Source organism: Spea bombifrons, chromosome 13, assembly GCF_027358695.1.
Source record: "Spea bombifrons isolate aSpeBom1 chromosome 13, aSpeBom1.2.pri, whole genome shotgun sequence".
Taxonomy (NCBI): Eukaryota; Metazoa; Chordata; class Amphibia; order Anura; family Pelobatidae; genus Spea; species Spea bombifrons.
In genome coordinates, this window is record NC_071099.1 from 7,126,110 (window position 1) to 7,147,874 (window position 21,765).

General features: G+C 43.2%; 1 protein-coding gene across 1 annotated transcript in view; it reads left to right on the top strand.

The window, feature by feature from the left end:
• Positions 1-21,765, top strand: part of AARSD1 (alanyl-tRNA synthetase domain containing 1) — a 137,608-nt gene that overhangs the window by 15,745 nt on the left and 100,098 nt on the right. The window contains exon 2 of the mRNA XM_053453932.1: positions 11,047-11,150. Coding sequence (XP_053309907.1) covers positions 11,112-11,150 — 39 coding nt within the window. The 5' untranslated portion in view covers positions 11,047-11,111. The remainder of the gene's footprint in view (positions 1-11,046; positions 11,151-21,765) is intronic.

Here is a 21,765-nt window from a genome sequence, read left to right on the forward strand (position 1 = left end):
CTGTCACTTTTAATAGCATTTTAATGACCAAGTGTGGTGACAGATGGTATAGTAAAGTGTACATAAGCGCTGCACAATTGTCTTGAATCTGACAATTTTGGCATGGGTTGGCATCCATACAGGAAGCAGCAAAAGTAATGTGTGCAAAATTTGGATGTGTTGAAAATAGAGTGTTGCAAGATAGGTCAAGGCCTAAGTTCTCTCAGCAAGTATTAGGCGTGTGGATGGTTAAGGAGAAGAAAATTGAGTGAATTTAAAAATGAACGTCTAAAAAAACCTATTGGTTGAAGACCATGTCACCTAAGAGGTCAAGATCGCTCTTACAGAAGGTCACTATAGAGACCGAAAACGGATAGGAATTCCAGGGGATTGGTGCAGTGATCACTGAAGCTATTGAGACTGAAGTGAAAATGCTACATTTGCATTGAAATCAAATAGCAGATGAAAGGTCAATGTGACTAGGCCGAAAACCATGCCAACGATCGACTTGCCATTAACAGATATGATCATAGGTCATCTTAGGGTGTAAACCCATACAGACAGTTTCCGAGCCGTAGTTGGGTCAGTTGCAGAATTGAGTTTTGTTTTTTGGCTTACTGGATATTGGTGCTAGGCTGTGAGGCTTGTAGCTATTTGACATTAGTGTCTGGCATTGCAGATATGAAGTGTTCAGCTAACGGCATTCAAATTTCAAAGACATTTGTAGTTTTTATTTTGGCCATCCAAGATGGCCACCAAACGACGGTTGTTACAGTCGCCGCCTATACACACTAAGTTTCAAGTCTGTGGCATAAGTGGTTTCAGAATAAAAGATGTTTAAGTGATTTTAAAACGCATGTGCAAAAAAAATAAAATGGCCTACACAGGATGCATCAGAGAGAAGCAGTATTTTGGGTATTGCGCACATCAGAGAACTGTAGATTTTTGGTGATTTTAGCATGTTCATTTTCAAAGCAATGCCCCATACAGATGACCTTTGACCCTCAAATGACATTGGGGCACCCTTGGTGTTATATGATGTTGGTGCTAATAAGGTTTAATAGCTACTGTGAAAGTTTCAGATCCATTGCTCTGGCGGTTGCAGAGCAAAAGTTTAAGTTGGTGAAAAAATGATTTAAAAAACCTAGATGCCACAATCCATGTGATCTAAGGGCCCACAACTGTATGAGAAGATGCTCATTATAGAGTTCTAGATTGCTGAAAGTTTGAAGTGCTTTGATGCAGTGGTTCAAACGTTACTGCAGTTCACAAAAAACAGCAGAATAATAACAATCCAAGCAATAACAATAGGTTGTCCAAGCCACTGCTTCACCACCGAATTATAAAAAAAAAAAAAAAAAAAAACAACTTTCAAGATCACCAAAACAGTAGTATGTGTCAGTAGTATTAAATCAGAATACAGTGTAGGGTACTGTGACAGAACCCTCACTGGGGCCACTGGAGAGGCCTGACTGCCAGCCTCCTCCCTATTGACAATGGGCCCTGGGTTTGTAAAGACTTCTGTGGCTACCTCCAACAGTATATCATCCCATCACTGTCTGAGGGGATTATCTCCAGAAGCCAGGATCTGCAAGCAGGGAGTGACCCAGAGAGCAGTCACAAGCAAGACTATGTGAGATTTTGCCTCTCGCAAGATTGCTGTGCCCATATAAAACCAAGTGGTCTTCCCAGACCCCCCTGAGAACTCTGGGGTCCCCTGCAGGTTGAATATAACTACTACATTCAGCCATGGAAGTCATTGGAGCCCACAATGCGATTAGTAAGAATTAAAAAAAAAAGTGTTATCACTGTACTTATGAGACGTTGCTAAACATATATCGGGGTGTTGTTTGGAGGTGAAATTTAGCAGAAGCGATATATTTATACCTGAAGTAAAATGTGTGTGGGGGGAAATGCAAAAAAATTACTACCACAAAGTTTGACACTGACTGGTCGTGAATGGAAAGAGTTGGGATTAAACCCTTTTTTCTCACCAATTATGCAGGACCTTGCAACTAATAGTTTATATCAGTGTTCTGCATTGTTGTTGTTATCTGCTTGCTTATTCATGTTGCGGCTGGTCCTTCCTCTAAGTCAGGGGCGTCCAACATGCGGCCCGCGGGCCAAATGCGGCCCGCGGAACCTCGAGGTGCGGCCCGCGTGAGATCGGCAGCCAGGATCACAAGAGCCCTGCTTACTTGTGGGAGGGTCTATTCTCTGCTCCAGTTCTGCTTCCTCTGTGGGGAGAATGAGGGAGGCCGCGCCCCCTGCTGAAATCTGTGAGCGGCATCGAGAGCTGTAGAGCAGGTAAGGGGGTGGGGTAGGTTGTGTGAATGAGTGTCTGATTGAGGGAATGAATCTGTGAATGAATGAGTGTGTGTGTGATAGCATGGATGTGTAAGTGCTGGAACCTAGGCATGATGGGACTGTGATTGCTGTTAGCAATCACACTCCTATCATGCCAAGTCAGCCAGTACATGCTGAAACCTGGCTAGCTGCCCCCTTGTGTATTGATGCTGCCAGCAGAATGGGGTCTGCACTTACAGCCACCCTGTACCAGCACGTATTGGTTGACTTGGGATGATAGGAGTGTGATTTCTAACCGCTAACAGCAATCTGCCAACAGCAATCACAGTCCCATCATGCCTAGGTTCCAGCATTTACTGGTTGCCTGGGTATAAAAAGAGTGTGTTTGCTGTTAGCAATCACACTCCTATCATGCCAAGTCATATTGTTGATTTTTTTTTTTTTGTCCAATTGTGGTGTATTACGTTTACTAAGTGTGGTTACACACTAAAATTGGACAAAAAATACAATGCCCAGCCAACCAGTACATGCTGGAATCTGGGTATGCCTGAGATTGCTGTTAACAATCATAATATATAATTTTTTTGTACAATTTTGGTGTGTGACTTACTTTTATTAAAAGTGTGTGTGGGGGGGGGTCACTTTCAGTTTCGGCTAAGTGAACCCTGAATTTTTGGTTTTGGTCCAGAATTTTCATTTTAGTGCATCCCTAAAATAAATAGAACTATTTCATTTTAACTTATCCAGAATCCCGCATTTGTACGCCCAGAAATCCCAGAAATCAGTGAGAGGAAAAGTAAAGGTTTTATGTCATTTACTTTATTTTAATCTGCATATCTTATTAAAGGCCATATTTTCTCTCAGTGAAAAATCAGTGCGGCCCTCGCACGTATACAATTCTGATGAAGTGGCCCACTGCAGAAAAAACTTGGACACCCCTGCTCTAAGTCCTGCAACTCCATCTAGATATGCCTTTTGATCAATAGATGTAGAATCCTGTGCATTCATAGAACTTGATGTCTGCCAACACGTGACCACAGAACCTGGGACTTAACCTCTGGGGGTGTTGTCCTACACCATGCCCATATGAACCTTTAGCCCTGCGGACCATTGCGGTTACCAACATTGATTCAATGAAGCAAAACGGGTTCCTTTTGTGTACATGATATAAATAATTTGTAAATTACCGTATTTGCTCGATTATAAGACGACCCCCCAGATCTGAATATTAATTTAGGAAAAAAAGAAAAATCCTGAATATAAGACGACCCTATAGGAAAAAAGTTTTACCAGTAAATGTTAATTCATCTAAACTATTTTTTTTAAATAAAAGCTGTGATTGAGAAAAATATTTTATTTCCTTCTATTTTCCTGGCATACAGTGGCAGTACGAGTAGGTAATGTCCTTTTCTTAGGGACAAGTGTCCCAACAACAAGTAGAATCTAAAGAGAAAGAAATGGTTAAATGCCCCAGAGCCCCTCCTCCTTACCCATAAAACCAGAGCCGACCGTAGGAAATCAGTCTTTGTTCTTGTCCCTTTCAGGGACGGACAGTGGAATCTTTGGTCCATTTCATTTTCATTGCTTCATTTCCAAGCAATTCAAACAGTTGTTCAGGCTGCAAGGGGAATATTCTTGGGACGAGCCCCCCAAAGTCGATGTGCAAGTCGCCCAACTCTCCAAAAAGACTACTCTCCCTATTGGTGAGGTGTCCGGGCTAAAAGACCCTATGGACAGAAGAGCAAAGACTTCGTGTAGGCGTATTTTTCAGGCTGCAGGTTCACAGTGCAAGGTTGCGGTATCCAGTGCAGCGGTGGCTAGGGCCCAGCACATGTGGATTCGGGCCTTGCAAGATTGTCTCGCTGATGATTCTGATTCGGAGATTGCGAGACTTTTAAAGAACTTGAAACTTTCTAAAAGTTTTTTTGTGGATTCAGCTCATGAATCTTTGAAGCTCTCAGCTAAGAACATGGCATTGTCATCTGTGTCACGCAAAGCCCTGTGGTTACGATCCTGGGCGGCTGATTCCGCTTCCAAAGCCGCGCTTTGTGACTTACCTTTAGAAAAGAATAAATTGTTTGTTTGGTGCTCCTTTTGGAGGATCTGATCAAGCAGATTCCAGACACTAAAAGAGCCTTGCCATAGGATAGAAGACCAAGGTGGAATCGTAGATATCCATATAGAAACCCCCCGAGGCCTTTTCACCAATCCTCTAGATCTCAGAATTTTCGTGGCTCCTTTGGAGATAAGAAATTCCAAGACCGACCAAAAAAACAGGACAAGAGGAAATTCTGACAAAGTAGGAGGGCGCCTGCAGCACTTCAGACTCTCTTTACAAAGATTCTTTGTCCTTTGACGGCTCACCTCAGGGAACAGAATATCTCTATCATCCCTTATCTAGACGATTGGCTGATCATGGCGGGTTCCCGGGGCGAAGTTGTTGTTGTTAGACCTATCCACAACAGTGAGTTTGTTGGAAAAACCCGGCTGGTTGATAAACAGGAAAAAATCTTACCTTATTCCTTTCACCAGGATTCTATTCTTGGGGTTTTTGGTGGACTCGATGTCCCTTTGCATTTATCTTCTGCAACCCAAGCTAATAAAGATAAAACAAGAGGTTGCTGCTCTTCAAAGGTGTCCAACTTGCTCTGTCAGAAAAGCGATGAGCGTCCTGGGTCTGCTCACGGCTTCCATCCCGGCGGTACCTTGGGCAAGGTCTCAGCTTCGTCCCTTACAGTGGCAGATTCTCTCAAACTGGTCCAAGCAAGAAGAGGACCTGGACACTTCCTTCACAATCGCTGGGCAGGTCCTATCTCAACTGAATTGGTGGAAACAGTCGACCCATCTCTCCAGAGGTCTCTCTTTCCAACCCAGGAGTTGGATAATTATTACCACGGATGCTTCCGGTCTGGGATGGGGAGCCCATATGGGTTCTCTTTTTCGAAGGGGAAATTGGGCTCCGGTAGATGCTGTCCGCTCGTCAAATTACCGGGAGCTGAAGGCAGTTCTTCAGGCCTTCCTGGTCTTCCGGCCCTACATAGAGGGGCAGGCGGTAAAGATCCAGTCGGACAACGCCGCGGCCGTCACCTATGTCAACAAACAAGGTGGGAAGCGGATACGGAGTCTTCAGATCCTTTGTGCGGTAATTATGGAGTGGTCCCAACATCATTTGGAAGATATTTCGGCGACTTGTATCAGAGGCCGCTGCAATCTAATCGCGGACGATCTAAGCAGGGCAAGGTGGTCTCAGACAGAATGGTCTTTGACCTCACGAACCTTCTGCGCTTTGGTGGCACGTTCCGGTCTCCCGGAAGTGGATTTGATGGCGACTTGACGAAACCGCAAGGTTCCGGTATTTGCGTCCCTCAACAGGTGGGACTCGCCTCATTTTCTGGACGGTCTTTCCATGGTGTGGAATTTCCGGCTGGCCTACATCTTCCCTCCGGTGGCTTTGATTCCTCGCGTCCTACAGAAAATTTGTTACGAGGCCAGGGTCTTGGCCATTCTTCCTTACTGGCCCAACAGGAGTTGGTTTGTCCTCCTCAAACAGTTGACCGTGACCTATTGGGAACTGCCGATTTCAGCACAACTATTGGAGAAGACCGACCTTCGCCCGGAACTCCTTCAAGTGTTCAGACTGACAGCCTGGCTGTTGCAAGGCTGATTTTGCATAACCAGGGTCTTGACGAAGATATCTCTGATTTTCTGTTAACATCAGTGAGAAGTTCGACGTCCAGAACTTATTTCCGGGTATGGACCAAGTTCCTCCTGTGGTGCTCCGCCAGGAATCTTTTTTTTTTTCTCCTCCGTCCATCAACTCAATCATCCAGTTTTTACAGGAGGGTCTGGCTTTGGGCCTTAGTGTCTCGACCCTTAAAGGGCAGATTTCGGCCCTTAGTCATTTTTTTCTTTCTGATCAGGCCTCTCACCTACTAATTAGGCGTTTCTTTAAAGCAACCACTATCCGACGTCTTCCTAGGAGGTCTCATTTTCCATCATGGGATCTTGCCATTGTGATACAGGCTCTATGTTCAGCGCCCTTCGAACCTTTGGAAGAAGTGTCCATGAAACTTCTCTCGCTAAAGACGGTTTTTCTGGTGGCTATTACCTCAGCCAGGAGAGTAGGAGAAATCCAAGCTCTGTCCTCCTCTCCGGATTTCACCGTTTTTCATAGTGATAAAGTTGTTCTACATGTCAAACCCTCATTTCTCCCTAAGGTCATCTCCAAGTCGAGTGTCAATCAGCCCTTAGTTCTTCCATCCCTTTTTCCGTGTCCTTCCTCTCCAGAGGAATCTGCATGGCACACGTTAGACGTCAAAAGGGCTTTGGAGATTTATATTGCACATACCTCCTCCATCCGTACTTCGGACCATCTGTTTGTGAATTTTTTCGGGCGTTCAGCCAGGAGAGCGGCTTCAAAATCTTCCATTTCCAGATGGCTTGTGGACACCATCCGTATGGCCTACCAGTCCAATGACCTCACTCTGCAATGGCCCATCAGGGCCCATTCCACAAGGGCCATGGCAGCCTCCTGGGCAGAAAACGCTGCAGCTTCGTCTGAAGACATTTGTAAGGCAGCTACCTGGTCCTCGTTCTCCACCTTCATTCAACATTATCGGCTAGATGTCTTCTCCTCCTCTGCGGCGGATTTTGGGCGTAAGGTGCTCCAGGCGGTGGTCTGCTAATGTGCTTTTCCCTCCCAATTTCCTGGGATCTTGCTACATCCCACTCGTACTGCCACTGTATTAAGGAAAAAGGAATTTACGGTAAGTAAAAAAAAAAAAAAAAAAATTCCCTTTTTCCAACCTGCCCCCCAGTTATGCACATCTGCCCCAGAAATACCTTATACCACCTATATGCCACTGTGCCCATGATATGCCTTTTAACCCTATATGGCACTGTGCCCCATGATATGCCTTTTGACCCCCTATGTGCCACTCTGCCTCCAGAAATGCCTTATACCCCTATATGCCACTCTGGGATTTAGAGGGTTAAAAGGCATATTATGGGGAAGAGTGGCATATAGGGAGGTTTAAGGCATTCAGGAGGCAGTGGCGTATAGAGGGTTAAAAAGGCATTTCTGGAGGCAGTGGCATTAAGGGGGTTAAAAGGCATTTCACAGAGCACTCTGCCTCCAGAAATGCCTTATGCCCCCCCCCCCAATTTACCGGTGCTTCTGACTTCCCTGTCATGTAGCCAGGGCAGCGTGTAGATCCCACGCACTTACGCTGCAGCCGGAAGGAGGCGTGGCTAGCAGCGGGGGTTGTCTGCATCCATCGCCCGGTGCGGGGAACTCTGATCTCTGACAGCCGGGGAAGGTCTGCGCGATGGATGCAGACAACCCCCGCTGCTAGCCACACCTCCTTCCTGCTGTAGTGGACGTTGTCTACGCGAATCGCGTAGACATCTACACGCTGCCCCAGCTACACACCGGGGACTCAGAAGCACCGGTAAGTGGGGGGGGGGGGGTTGACAGGAGGATCCAGGTCCCCTGCAGCTGCGGGGGTATCTGGATCCTAGTTGTCTCATAGTCTTACCTATTTGAGGTCCGATTTATAGGACGACCCCGACTATAAAATGAGGGGTATTTTTCAGGGCATTTGCTCTGAAAAAAACCTCGTCTTATAATCGAGCACATGCGGTATATAGCTGCCGCTCACCACTCCATTATCTAGAGACCAAATACCTTCTGAGATTAAAGAAGGAACCGCTAGAACGCTTTTTGGGGAAATAAGTTTTTCCTTAAAAATCTAATTCAGACATTGGTTTTAGATCGTGGGTACTGATTTAATTCATAGTTAATGTGGGGAGGTTTTGTCACAATCTACAATTCTTTCTATTTTTTTTTATTTTTTTTATTTTTATAAATCTTTTTGATTATAGAAAAGACAAAAACAATTCACAAACACATAATACAAAATAAAACATGTCGATCCCTCTCTAAGGTACCATATTTATGCATGTAGTCAATCAATAGTGTCAAACACTAAGAATAATATATCTATTTTTAAGTATATTTGTAGTCCCAGACATTATCAGGAAAAAGAAGAAAAAATAAAGAAAAAAAAATCTACACAGCTGCCTCTTAGAGTTATGAAAACATGTGTTTTCACCGCTAACTTGCACAATAGTCTATACATTCTTATTAAGGGTGTAAGGGATCAACAACCCCAGGTATCACGAACCGATCCCAACAAAAAAGAGAATTATTCTATATCTTTATCCATTTTATCTAATTTTTCTAACCAAAAATCCCATAGGGCAAATTTCTTTTTAGAATAAAAATGATTTATGTAATTGTCTTTCCATTTTAATTTGACATTTCAGCTGAGAAAATGCTATACCCCAAGATATAGGGGTAGTTTTTATTCCCACAAACGGGCAACAGTAATTTTCAAAGCAATAAAACAATGAATGACAAATTGTTTTTCCTTAGCGGTAAAGTTTGGCCAATCTAGATGTAGCGGTTAGAGGTGATCGCTTCATGGTCATAGATGTGAAAAAAAGATAAGATCATATGTCTTGCCCCAGAGATTTTTAACCCCCGAGCAATTCCACCAGATATGAATAAAACTTCCCTTTTCTTGTTTACACCTCCCAGCAAATATCAGAACAATTATCGTACATTTTATGTAGTCTTGTAGGGACAAGATACCATCTATTCAAAATTTTGAATTGGACTTCCGCTAGAGACAAAGAACGAATAGATGCTGTAACCTCAAATAAGGATTTACCCCAGTTATCATACTTGATTTTTAACATTAAGCTCTTTTTCCCAAGTTTTAATGGCCGGAGGTACACTACCTGGAATAGCAAAGCGTATTAGATCCAAACTTTTAGGAAACACTTTATCTATGCTATGGCCCTTGAAGATGTTTTTAATTCGGGACGAAATTCCCTGATTTGTTCTAAGTTCTTTTAATAGAAAGTTTTTCATTCTCAAATATTTAAATATATCAGCACTAGTCGAGTAGTATTCTTGAATCAATTGGGGGGGAAAGGCTTGGGTCCTTCAGAAGTCATAAGCTGTTCTAAAACCAATATGCCTTTTGCTCTCCAGTCGTCAAAATTGATATTTGGAATAAGGTGTTCAGCCAACTTAAGTTTGGAGAAAATTGGAATCCCTTTATGGAGATTCATTATTTTCTTAATGGAAACCCATACCGGGAGTATCTGTCCCAGTATTACCGTATTTGCTCGATTATAAGACGAGGTTTTTTCCAGAGCAAATGCTCTGAAAAATACCCCTCGTCTTATAATCGGGGTCGTCTTCTAATCAGACCCCCAAAAAATGGCTGGGGCCATGCTGCTTACCGGTCGTGAGCAGCGTCTCTTCCGTTAGAAGCAGGAGGACAGGAAGCTTGTAGCTTCCTCACAGAACTCTATCTCCCCCTCCCTCCTCTGGGGGCGGGGCCAGAGAAGTTGCTGGTACAGCCGGTCCCCTGCAGAAGTCTTCCAGTGAGAGATCTGCAGTTCAGGTAAGGGGGTGGGGGAGGGTTTTTGGGTAAGTATGTGTGATTAATGTGTGAAGTATGTGTGATTAATGGAATGAATGAGTATTTAAATGTTTGTGAATGTGTGTTTGTGTGTGATAGCATGGATGTGTAAGGGGGGTGGGGGTTGTAGCATGGCATAGGGAGGCTGTAATCCCACTACTATCATCCCCAGGTTCCAGCATGTACTGGCTGCCTTGGCTTGATAGGAGTGTGATTGCTGTTAGCAGCAATCACACTCCTATCAAGCCAAGGCAGCCAGTACATGCTGGGTTAAAAGGCATATCATGGGGCTGAGTGGCATATAGGGGGTTAAAATGCATTTCTGGACCTCCAGAAATGCATTTTAACCCCCTATATGCCACTCAGCCCCATGATATGCATATATACCTCCAGAAATGCATTTTAACCCCCTATATGCCACTCAGCCCCATGATATGCCTTTTAACCCCCTATATGCCAGAGTGGCATATAGGGGTATAAGGCATATCATGGGGCAGAGTGGCAAATAGGGGGGGTATAAAGCATTTCTGGGGGCAGAGTGGCATAACTGGGGGGGGGCAGGTTGGCAAATAAAAGGAAATTTAAAAAATATATTTACATGAATTAATATTTACTGGTAAAACTTTTTTTCCTATAGGGTCGTCTTATATTCAGGCTTTTTGTTTTTTTCCTAAATTAATATTTTGATTTTGGGGGGTCGTCTTATAATCGGGGTCGTCTTATAATCGAGCAAATACGGTATATTTGATTTTCTTACATTCATAATATCGTCTGAAGTTAACTTGTTCTTATTGCCCTATAACTTGAAACATTGGGTATTATTGGGTATTTCTAAGCTCACAACAAGTACTAGAGTCTATTTACCATTTTTTTTATTAGCTTTTCTAGTTTTTTTTCACCATATTTTGTAATTTGTTTTTATAGTAAATTAGATGATATGATCAAAATAATGGTATTGAAAGAGAGCCCTAATTGCCCTGAAGAAAAAAAAAAAAAAAAAAATTGACATAACAAAAACACACAAAAATGCTCTGGTCCTGTAGCAAATAGCCCTGGTCCTTAAAGGTTAAAGTGCTTTAATATGCGCTCTTTGTTGATGAGGCCTTATGGGACACTAGGCATGGTCAAACCCTCAATATTTGTTAATAAGGGTTATTTTATACGCTACTTACAGTTGTGGTACTAACACATAAACATGATTGCCATAATTTATATCACTTCAATATACTATTTTTATGACAAGATTGTTACCTTTAAATTACAGAATAGATCTGGACTGGAGCAACCGATTGCTACAGAGCAGAACTTACATTTGCAGAGTGACCACAAATGGCTTTTCACTGTCAGAGAGATAGTTATGCCTCAGAGGTAAGTTTTGATTGGAGTATGCAGTGGTGTGGTGAATTGAAGGCTTGTTTCTCTCAGCTTTGTATAGTTTGCAAATTTCAACTTTATATATATATATTTTTTTTTTAATTCACTTTTAATTGCCGGCAAACCACAGGCAGCTTCAGGAAAGGGGGTTGAGTGCTGATTGGGTCCCCCACACAAACCTGACACAACATCCCCCTGCTGCCTGATCGATCCATGAGAGCGACAGTGCAGCGTTAACTCCTTCAATGCCGCGATTGCAGCATTTTAGGGGTTAATTCCCATTTTGTAGGGGGCTCTGCTGCTGGTGGTCTGCCTGGAAGCCCAAGCAGACCAGCAACAGCAAAAACAAGCCCCCATAAGCACTTTGAGGACTCCTGTAGGCATGAAAGCCTACAGGAGTCATCAAAGCGACTCCTCCCTGCAATGGCTGGTCTATAGACCAGCAATTGCATCCCGGCTGCCAAAAGCAGCTTCAGGGACAGGGGGAGAGGGTTCTTCGGTCTCCACGTGAGTGTGGCGACCAGCCACAACCCTCCCCTGCTGCCTGATCGCTTCCTGAGAGTGACAATGCAGAGTTAACCCCTTCAATAGTAACATATTCATAAGGTTGAAAAAAGACCAAAGTCCATCAAGTTCAACCTATATACATATTGTGTCCCTACTGTGTTGATCCAGAGGAAGGCAAAAAACCCTTATGAAGCAGATGCCAATTGCCCCATACCAGGGGGAAAATTCCTTCCCGACTCCAAATATGGCAATCAGAATAAATCCCTGGATCAACATTCTGTCCCTATTAATCTAATATCCATAACTTGTAATATTATTGCTTTCAAGAAACACGTCCAGGCTCCTTTTAAACTCTTTTTATTGAGTTTACCATTACCACTTCCTCTGGCAGAGAGTTCCATAGTCTCACCGCTCTTACTGTAAAGAACCCCCGTCTGTGCTGGTGTAGAAACCTTCTTTCCTCCAGCCGTAGAGGATGTCCCCTTGTTATAGATACAGTCCTGGGTATAAATAGGTCCTGGGAGTGATCTCTGTACTGCCCCCTTATATATTTATACATGGTTATTAAGTCCCCCCTAAGCCGTCTTTTTTCCAAACTAAATAACCCTAATTCTGATAATCTTTCTGGGTACTGTAGTCCTTCCATTCCCCTTATTACTCTGGTTGCCCATCTTTGAACCCTCTCCAGCTCCACTATATCTTTCTTGTACACTGGTGCCCAGTACTGTACACAGTATTCCATGTGTGGTCTGACTAGTGACTTGTACAATGGTAGAATTATTTCCTTGTTGTGGGCATCTATGCCCCTTTTGATGCACCCCATGATTTTATTTGCCTTAGCAGCAGCTGCCTGACACTGGTCGCTACAGGTAAATTTACTGTTAACCAAGACTCCTAAGTCCTTTTCCATGTCAGTCGTCCCCAGTGTTTTCCCATTTAATACATATTCCCAGCCTGGATTTTTCTTCCCCATGTGCATAACCTTACATTTATCTGTGTTGAACGTCATCTGCCACATCCCAGCCCAAGCCTTCAACCTATGCAGATCCATTTGTAATCGTGCACTGTCCTCTGTTGTGTTAACCATGTTACAGAGCTTAGTATCGTCTGCAAAGATTGATACTTTACTATACAATCCCTCTACAAGGTCATTAATAAATATATTAAAAAGAATAGGACCCAAAACTGACCCCTGTGGTACCCCACTAGTAACAGTCACCCACTCAGAGTATGTACCATTAATAACCACCCTCTGTTTCCTATCACTGAGCCAGTTACTTACCCACATACACACATTCTCCCCCAGCCCAAGCATTCTCATTTTATGTACCAGCCTTTTATGTGGCACCGTATCAAATGCTTTGGAAAAATCAAGATATACGACATCCAGCGATTCTCCCCGATCCAGTCTTGAGCTCACCTCCTCATAAAAGCTGATCAGGTTAGTTTGACAGGACCGATCCCTTATAAACCCATGCTGATATGGAGTCATTCATTTATTTTCATTGAGATTCTCCAAAATAGCATCTCTAAGGAAAGACTCAAACAGTTTACATACAACAGAAGTTAAACTAACAGTCCTATAATTCCCCGGGTCACTTTTTGTCCCCTTTTTGAATATTGGCACAACATTTGCTATACGCCAGTCCTGGTGAACAGACCCTGTCACTATAGAGTCCTTGAATATTAGAAATAGGGGTCTGTCTATTACATTACTTAACTCCCTTAGAACGCGGGGGTGAATGCCATCTGGACCTGGTGATTTGTCTATTATTTTTTTTTTTTTTTTTTTTTAGGCGGCACTGCACTTCTTCCTGGGTTAGACAGGCGACATGTACTGGGGCATTTATCTCATCCTGCTGTATATTACCTGGCATTTCATTTTCCTCTGTGAATACAGCAGAGAAGAATATATTTAATAGATTAGCTTTTTCCTGATCCCCGTCTATAACTTCTCCCTCATTACTTTTTAAGGGGCCAACGCTTTCATTTTTAACCTTTTTACTATTTATATACTTAAAGAACATTTTGGGGTTTGTTTTACTCTCTTTGGCAATGAGTCTTTCTGTCTCCACTTTTGCTGCTTTTATCTGATTTTTATATATTTTATTTTTTTCCCCGATAGCTTCTTAGTGCTTCCTCACTGCCTTCCTGTTTTAGTAGCTTAAATGCCTTTTTTGCCATTTATTGCCACCTTTACATTTTTATTTATCCACATTGGTTTTCTCTTGTTCCTGAGTCTTTTATTCCCATACGGTATGTACTTTTCACAGTGAGAATTTAAGATATTTTTAAAAATCTCCCATTTAGTGTCTGTGCTTTTGTTTTTGAGGACATTTTCCCAATTTACAGTGTTAAGGGCTTCTCTTAGTTGATCAAACTTTGCCTTCCTAAAGTTCATAGTTCTTGTGGCTCCTCTAAGAGTTCCCTTATTGAGCGACAAGTTATAATGTATTATATTGTGATCACTATTTCCTAGGTGCCCTCTGACCTGCACAGGTCTGTTGGTTAATATTAAGTCCAGTAGAGCGTCCCCTCTGGTTGGGTGCTGCACCATTTGGGACCGATAATTATCTTTACTTATAGTCAGAAACCGGTTTCCTTTATGAGATTCACAGGTCTCGGTTTCCCAGTTTATGTCGGGATAGTTAAAGTCCCCCATAATAACCACCTCATTGTGATTTGCTGCCTTGTTTATTTGCTTTAATAATTGTGTGTGACACAATCGCGGCATTGCAGGGGTTAACATTTGTCCCCACAAGCTTGTGGGGACTAAATATCACTCAATGCTGTGCTCCAATGGAGCATCAGCTTTGAAGAGTTAAAAAAAAAAAAAAAATCAATAGAAAAATACCTCAAATTTTGGCTGTAATTGGCGATAAAATCCCTGTTTGAAAAGTGTCAAAATGACCCTAGTTGTACACCTTGACTTATCTACTGTTCATAAACCTATCATTTTGGGGGATAATCAGTATCTGTGACAACTATTGCCATTATTAGCCTACCATGCCAAATTTGAAGGAAATACATTTTAAAAACGTGATGCATGCTTTGGAATATTTGCCCTATACTGGTCAAAATAGATGAAAATCCTGGCCATATTGGGTGGTTTCCAAATCAGGACAAGTTAATGAATATATTTTGGATATTTTTTTTCCCATTGGTTCAATGTGTGTACAATTTGTATATATACAAAACTGTTGAAAAATGTTTTGGTTTTTTTCCATTTATTCCCCACGTTTATTTCAAACAAAACAATACTACCCAGCTTAATATGGTTTCAAATGAAAGTCCTACTTGTGCTGAAAAAACAATATATGATTTGTGTGGGTGCGTTAATTGAGAAGAGAGAAATTACAGTTGAAGAAAGACAAATCAAAAACGGCTCAGGTCTTTTAGCGCAACCTTAGTAACAAAAACCCGGTCCTAAAGGGCTTTAGGGCTTCTCATTTATTGTGGTTCACTTTTTTACCCTGATATTTGTGAGACAGTTAACGGCGAAAGTCTGGATAACTAATAACTAGTCTCCCACTTGTATTCCATGAATGTTTAAATTTTCTCCAGTTGAAATTGCAAGGGGGCAGAGGGCACTGTCTCATTACGTTCAAGATGGGGAACCTAATTAATTCTTGGACTATATCACATTAAAAACGATTTTTTAATGTTATATATTGTTCTTATTTATATATACACACTGACTGGTCACTTTAATTTTTTCACTTATGGGCGGGTGTGCCCATCCTCTTAATTTTTCCTTTTTTGCTTAAATACTTGAGTGTGTGCACTTGTGTTTTCGTGGCTTGAGAAAGACCTGTGTGTCGAAACGTTGCTTGTGTGAAATAAACTCACCATTAAAGTGCTTAGCCTCTGCTTCTTTATTCCATATATTTGAGGGACTAGTGGTACCCTGGCCTGTGCACCACCCCATAACTGAGTGCCATACTCTCTTTTTTGTACCATCGTCAATGTCTGCGACGGTATATTATGCTAGAAACATAAGATAGAAACATCTCTGTGTGTGTCACATACAGGATCCGCCCCAGGTGCCAAATACTCTAGGTACGCCCCTGTTTATTATCATAAAATTCTAGTGGCAAATTGCTTCGCCATAATATTTGGCGTAATCCAAGCTTTGCCACTTTTGCCTGGCACGTTACGGCTTTTGCTTTCTTTGTTCAAATGGTGTTGCTGTAATGCCAGCTATAGAAAGCTAAGACAGGAGATGAAGGAAGCGAAACAGAAGGTAAAATCATTGGCAGTATATTCACAGCCTCTTAATGCGTTTCACCGGATCAGGTCATGTTGTTCCCATAATGTGTTCAGCCTTCCCTGATACAGCAGGCACTCTTTCATGATTGAGAACACCGGCTGGGGCGTTCCAGGTCATATATCCATATCATAATATCGAGTCCACCCACATTAAAAGGTAAACTGTGAAAATGTGTGTGACCAGATGTAGATATCATGAAAGTTAATTTAAACAAAAATACGTAGAATTGCTGTAATATGGTTTTGTACACATACCAGTAATACCGGTAATCTCCCACAATTATACTATGGGGGTTTAGAGGTAATAGTAAATCTATCAAACTATCATAACAATTTTCTGAAGACACTAAGGGGGCACTTAATTATAAATAAGGATGCTCACACATTTCTTTTTTATTTCTTGAGACCCATGTGCTGCATTCTAAAGGGCCCTATATTTCTTGCCTAGTATTGGGGAGTGTCTTTTATTTTAAAGTGCATCTTTTGTAGTAGTGCTATATCTTCCTTTAAGGCATGCGTTATATCGTATATTTTGATATCACCCTATGTCACAAAAGAGGGCTGTAAGCCCAGCTTTTAACGATACAAGCTCCTTTGCTACCTGTTACTATTCCCAGCACCCACAAAATGAACCCCCGAAAATGCTTCTCACCCCTGTACAGAATTTGTTGTCCTCACCAAGTCTATAAAAATGGGCGTTTTAGGTTACCCCAAATGCAACAGAAGAAGTATAAAAAAAAACAAACTATCACCTTAATAATCAAACCTATATGATTAACGCTTCAAAGGTGTTTACTTACCGCCTGTTTGCTGTAGTGATGGGAAGTACGGATCATTAAAGTGAATCGGATCATTTCGACTCGTTCACTGAAATGATCCGATTCATGATCCGAATCTTCGGATCACTCAGTGTGACTCACAGGAGTTACCGTTTTCCAGTAACTCCGTGCAGGCCCACTAATGATTGGCCCCGCCCCTTTCATTACTCAATGAATCCTCCCCCCTGCCTACTCCAGTGATGTCAATGAAGGCAGAGAGTCGTTCAAAGATTTGGATCTTACAGGGATCCGGATCACTGTAAGATCCGGATCATTGTAAGATCCGGATCTTTGAACCACTCTCTGCCTTCATTGGGATTCGAATCAGTCAGATAAGATCACCATACTGTTATAAATAAATACATTAATAATCACTTCCCCCAGGATTTACATTCCCCTTTACCTGCAACTGCCCCTTAAGCTAACTTTATTAAATTAATTAAATTGACCCTCACCATTAAATTAACCCTAAACACCCCATCAACCATGACTGCCCCTAAAATTAACCCTTAACACCCCATAAAGCATAACTGCCCCCAAATTAACCCTAAACACCCCATTAAGCATAACTGCCCCCAAATTAACCCTAAACACCTCATTAAGCATAACTGCCCCTAAATTAACACTAAAGACCCCATCAACCATACCAATTTATTAGGTCATTTATCTGGAGTAAATGCAATTAATTTAGTGGCAATTATGATTAATGGAGTATTTAGGGTTAATTTCAGGGGCCGTTATGGTTAATGGGATCTTTACAGTTAATTTCAGGGGCAGTTCTGGTTGATGGGGTATAAGGGTTAATTTTATGCTGATGACTGAGGGTTAATTTAATTAATTTAATAAAGTTAACTGTAGGTGCAGTTATAGGTAAAGGGGGGCAAACTCAGGGGAATCTAAATCCTGGGGGCAGTGTGAACATTATTAATGTATTTATTTATAAAAGTATGGTATCAGTAATATTCTCTGAATGATTCGAATCTCTGTAAGATTCGGATCCTTGTAAGATCCGGATCCCTGTAAGATTCAGATCTTTGGATCATTCGAATCTTTGAATGACTCTATGAGTCATCGTTCCTCTGTGAATTAATGAGCTGTAACCTGACCCCAGAGTCTGTCTGAGTGCTCTGCAGATGACTCACAGCTCTAGGATCAGGTTACAGCTGCATGATTCACAGACTGAACCGCTACAAATGAATCGTTCAGTCTACTGAACCGATTCATCCGGATCACTAAAAAGAATCGGATCAAATGAACGATTTGTTCATGATCCGGACATCACTAGTTTGCTGCCTTGGTGTCACACTTGACTCTGCTCTCTCCTTCATTCTTCACATCCAGTCCCTCACCAAATCCTCACCAGATCTATTCCTGAGTTGCAGCCAGCGCCCCGCAAGCGGACTCCCAAGCCGAGTGCCCCGCAAGCGGGCAACCTGTCGTGTGCGCCCTATCCAGAGGGCTACCTGCCTTACCTGTGTACCCAGTCCGTGACAGTAGGAAGCCCACTTCGCAGGGCTGAAGGCAGGAACAAGTCAGGATCAGGTACAGGGATTTTTATTAGCTATATGCTACAGTACAATAAATAAATACTTTAAAACAGTTTAAAGGACATAATGGAACATTTAAAATGAATTAAAACATTTTACATAAGATTAGAATAAATGTATAAAACCTGTCTTTGGGATGTTCATGCAAGTAAAATGTTCCACGTATTAAGGCACCAAAGTCTCTTTGCGTTCATTGAACCCATGCCTTTACAATCTTTTAAAAAATGTGTGTAGATACCACTTAAAGCCACCTTAAGACAAATGGAAGGGTCTATATAATCTTTATTTAACAGTAAAATATTTCTGTTCTTGCAAATTGCTTCTTTTATACAATTTATCATAATCCATAAAACACGCGACTGGTCAGCTGTGGGACAGGTAGAAAGGCCATGTAAAACAACTTTATAGCTTAAAAACCGAAGGCCACAAATCTATTTTAAAAGTGGGCCTGCCTTTTCCCATATGCCCTGTGCATAAAAGCAGTTCCAAAATATATGCAACACTGACTCATCTTGGATACACTGATCTCTGGGGCACTTAGCAGTGGCACCAAAACCTCTCCTGTATTGAAATTGCCTAGTAGGCAAACATTTGTGCACTACCTGCCATGCAAGATCTCTCTGAGCGCTGGCAAGAAAGCGGCGACATACATTCTGCCAAAACTGTGCCACTTGCTCAGTTTCTTCCTTTGATGATATAGCAGCAGTCGACTTTCCTAAAAATATGACCAGCTACGTAGCGTAAAAAATAAGCAAAAATACATTCTTTGTAAAAGTTTTTAAGTCTCTCTTTACTTTCTCACTTCTGGAGTTCCAGAAAAACATAAAACAAACACGCATAAGTTTCTTTGCGTACAAGTCAGAAGGGGGAAATACCACTCCCAAAAAATACATCATTAATGGTAAAAGTATTGCCTTGATGATTAAAATTCTCCCTTCCATTGTTACCTTTCGGGTTAGCCATAATTCTATTTGCGGTTTAATTTTTCCAAAACAATATCCCGTGATCTCTTGCCATTATTTGCATAATCAAAAAACACTCCCAGTATTTTAATACTGTCACTTTGGGTCTGGACAGAAGGCGTCTGACTTCCATCCCAATCGGCAATAGTGAAACAGTCACATTTGTTAAGAGCCGGCTTGAAACCAGAGGCACAAGTAAAATACTCAGTTGTTCATATAGCTCTTTTGAAGGACTCTGGGGTTGTGCAATACACACTAACATCATCCAGGTAGCCCAGAGCCTTCACCTGTACCCCTGCCCCCCCCCGGGATTGGGGACAGCCTGGATAAACTTATCCTTTCGTAGAAGGGCTAAAAGGGGTTCAATGGCACAGACAAAAAGAAGGGGTGAAAGCAGACATTCTTGCTTGACCCCGGATTTAAGAGAGACTTTCGGAGTTAAAAAGCCATTGATTAAAATTTCTCTAAAATACAACTTATATAAAACTTTAATATGGGGCGTGTCCAGCTACCGAGGAAGATGGCCGCGTGATCTTTCAGCTCCGCCACTGCTCGCCCTTTTTTTAGCCTGAAACCTGCTTTAACTTACCTCTTCCCTGCCATGGGACGCAATAAGAAGCTACCTGCGGACCCTTCTACACCGGGTGCCCGCTCCCGCTCGACTTCTGCTTCCCTGCGGGAATATTTCCGCACTCCTGCGGACCTGGCCTCACAGGCCTCTGAGGAACACGAGGCCCGGTCTCCCGCTAGCTCGTCCTCTCTTGAAGATGGCGCCCCAGTGCCTCCGATACCTTCTCAGCCTCTTACGCCTGAAGTCCGTCAATTGTTTTCATCCGCTCCGTGGCGTACGGACTTCTCGACTCTGATCCTCGAGCTCAAGCAGGTGGTGAGGGACGAGGTTTCTGCGTTACGCAACGACTTAACCTCCCTAGAGCGCAGGGTGGTTGCTTTGGAGGATGCCTCATCGACCCACCATGATGCTACTCGGCAGTCGCACCAAGACACTCACCAGTTGCTCCAGTGCCTGGGACAGGTCCGTCGCAGTGTTGAGGACTTGGACAACAGGGGCCGCCGCCATAATATCAGGATCCGCGGTGTGCCCGAAGCTGACACCTCTGAGGACCTCCCGGGGCTGCTGTCCTCTCTGCTCTCTGGCTTACTGGGTCGACCGTTTGATGCAGCGGGATCTGTCGACCGTGTTCATCGGGCCCTGCGGCCCAGAGGTACTCCGGGCGGTCCTCCCAGGGATATAGTCTGTCATTTTACGGACTTTACCCTCAAGGAAGCTGTCATGACACGTGCCCGGGCGGTGGGGACATGGCCTTGGCAGGGGCATCAGCTCTCCTTTTACCAGGATGTCTCTGATCTTACCCTCCAAGTACGGCGCGCCCTACGGCCATTGGCCTTGGAGTTACAGCGTCTGCACATTCCTTATCGATGGGGGTACCCCTTTGCCCTGGTAATCCGACATGCCAACACCTCCCTCACGGTTCGATATCACCACGAGCTCCCTGATGTTCTCCGCGTGCTTGGCCTGTCTTCTCTACGTATCCCCGATTGGACTTTCCTGGGTCTCGATCCTGAGATCGGATCGTCGCGGCCTCCGCTCCCTTCTCGCCCACGAAGAGCTCCGCGTCCCCGACTCAGGGGTACTCCACCGGACTCTGACACGCACCCGGGAGCCTTGCCTTCCGCACGGGCCGCTGAGGAATAACACAGTCTATTTTCTGCTCTATTGGCTGCCCACTTGATGGGTCTCAGGCACGGTTTGCTCTCCCTATGTTGCTGCGTTCACCGGGGTATGGACTTGCGGCTTTTCGCACCCTCACGTTTCATTGACTTCTTCGCACATCTGAGGTGGACTATGTTACCTGTGCCAGTTCCCCTGCACGTAAGATGCCCGGTGTTCTTGCCTTGTATATGTATACTGTATATTTATTTCTGTAATTTTTTTTTTTTTTTTTTTTTTTTTGTTACGGTGGCTCTTTATGTTTATTTGCCCGCATTGCATATGTCTCTGTGCGCCCAAGGGATGCCCTTGCCGTGTGGCCCTCCCATACGCACAAATGCTCGCCCACTTATGTTGGTTTCTGTATGTCTTTGCACACGCACGGAGCTGTCCTTGTGTTGCGACCCACTGGAGGTGCACTTTTTCCTCACCTGCCCGCCACCTCCTCGCCCAGGCCCCCCCCGTTGTGGCACTGACTGCTCGCTCCCTCCTCGCATACCTACATGCATTCCTGGGGTTTTTTTTTTTTTTTTTTTTTTTTTTTTTATACTGCAGTTGTCTGTTTATTTGCACACATCTCACATGTCTCTGGGGCCACACAGGGGTGCCCTTGCACGTTTGACACTTACATGTTCATTGTCCTCCTCTCTTTGGTACTGCTCGAGGTGCTGCCCTCCCCTCGTAGGGACTTTCTACTTACTCCTGTGCACACGAGGGGATGTCCTCGCCATGGGTCCCTCACCTACGCTCGCATACTCACCCATTTGCGTTGCTTTC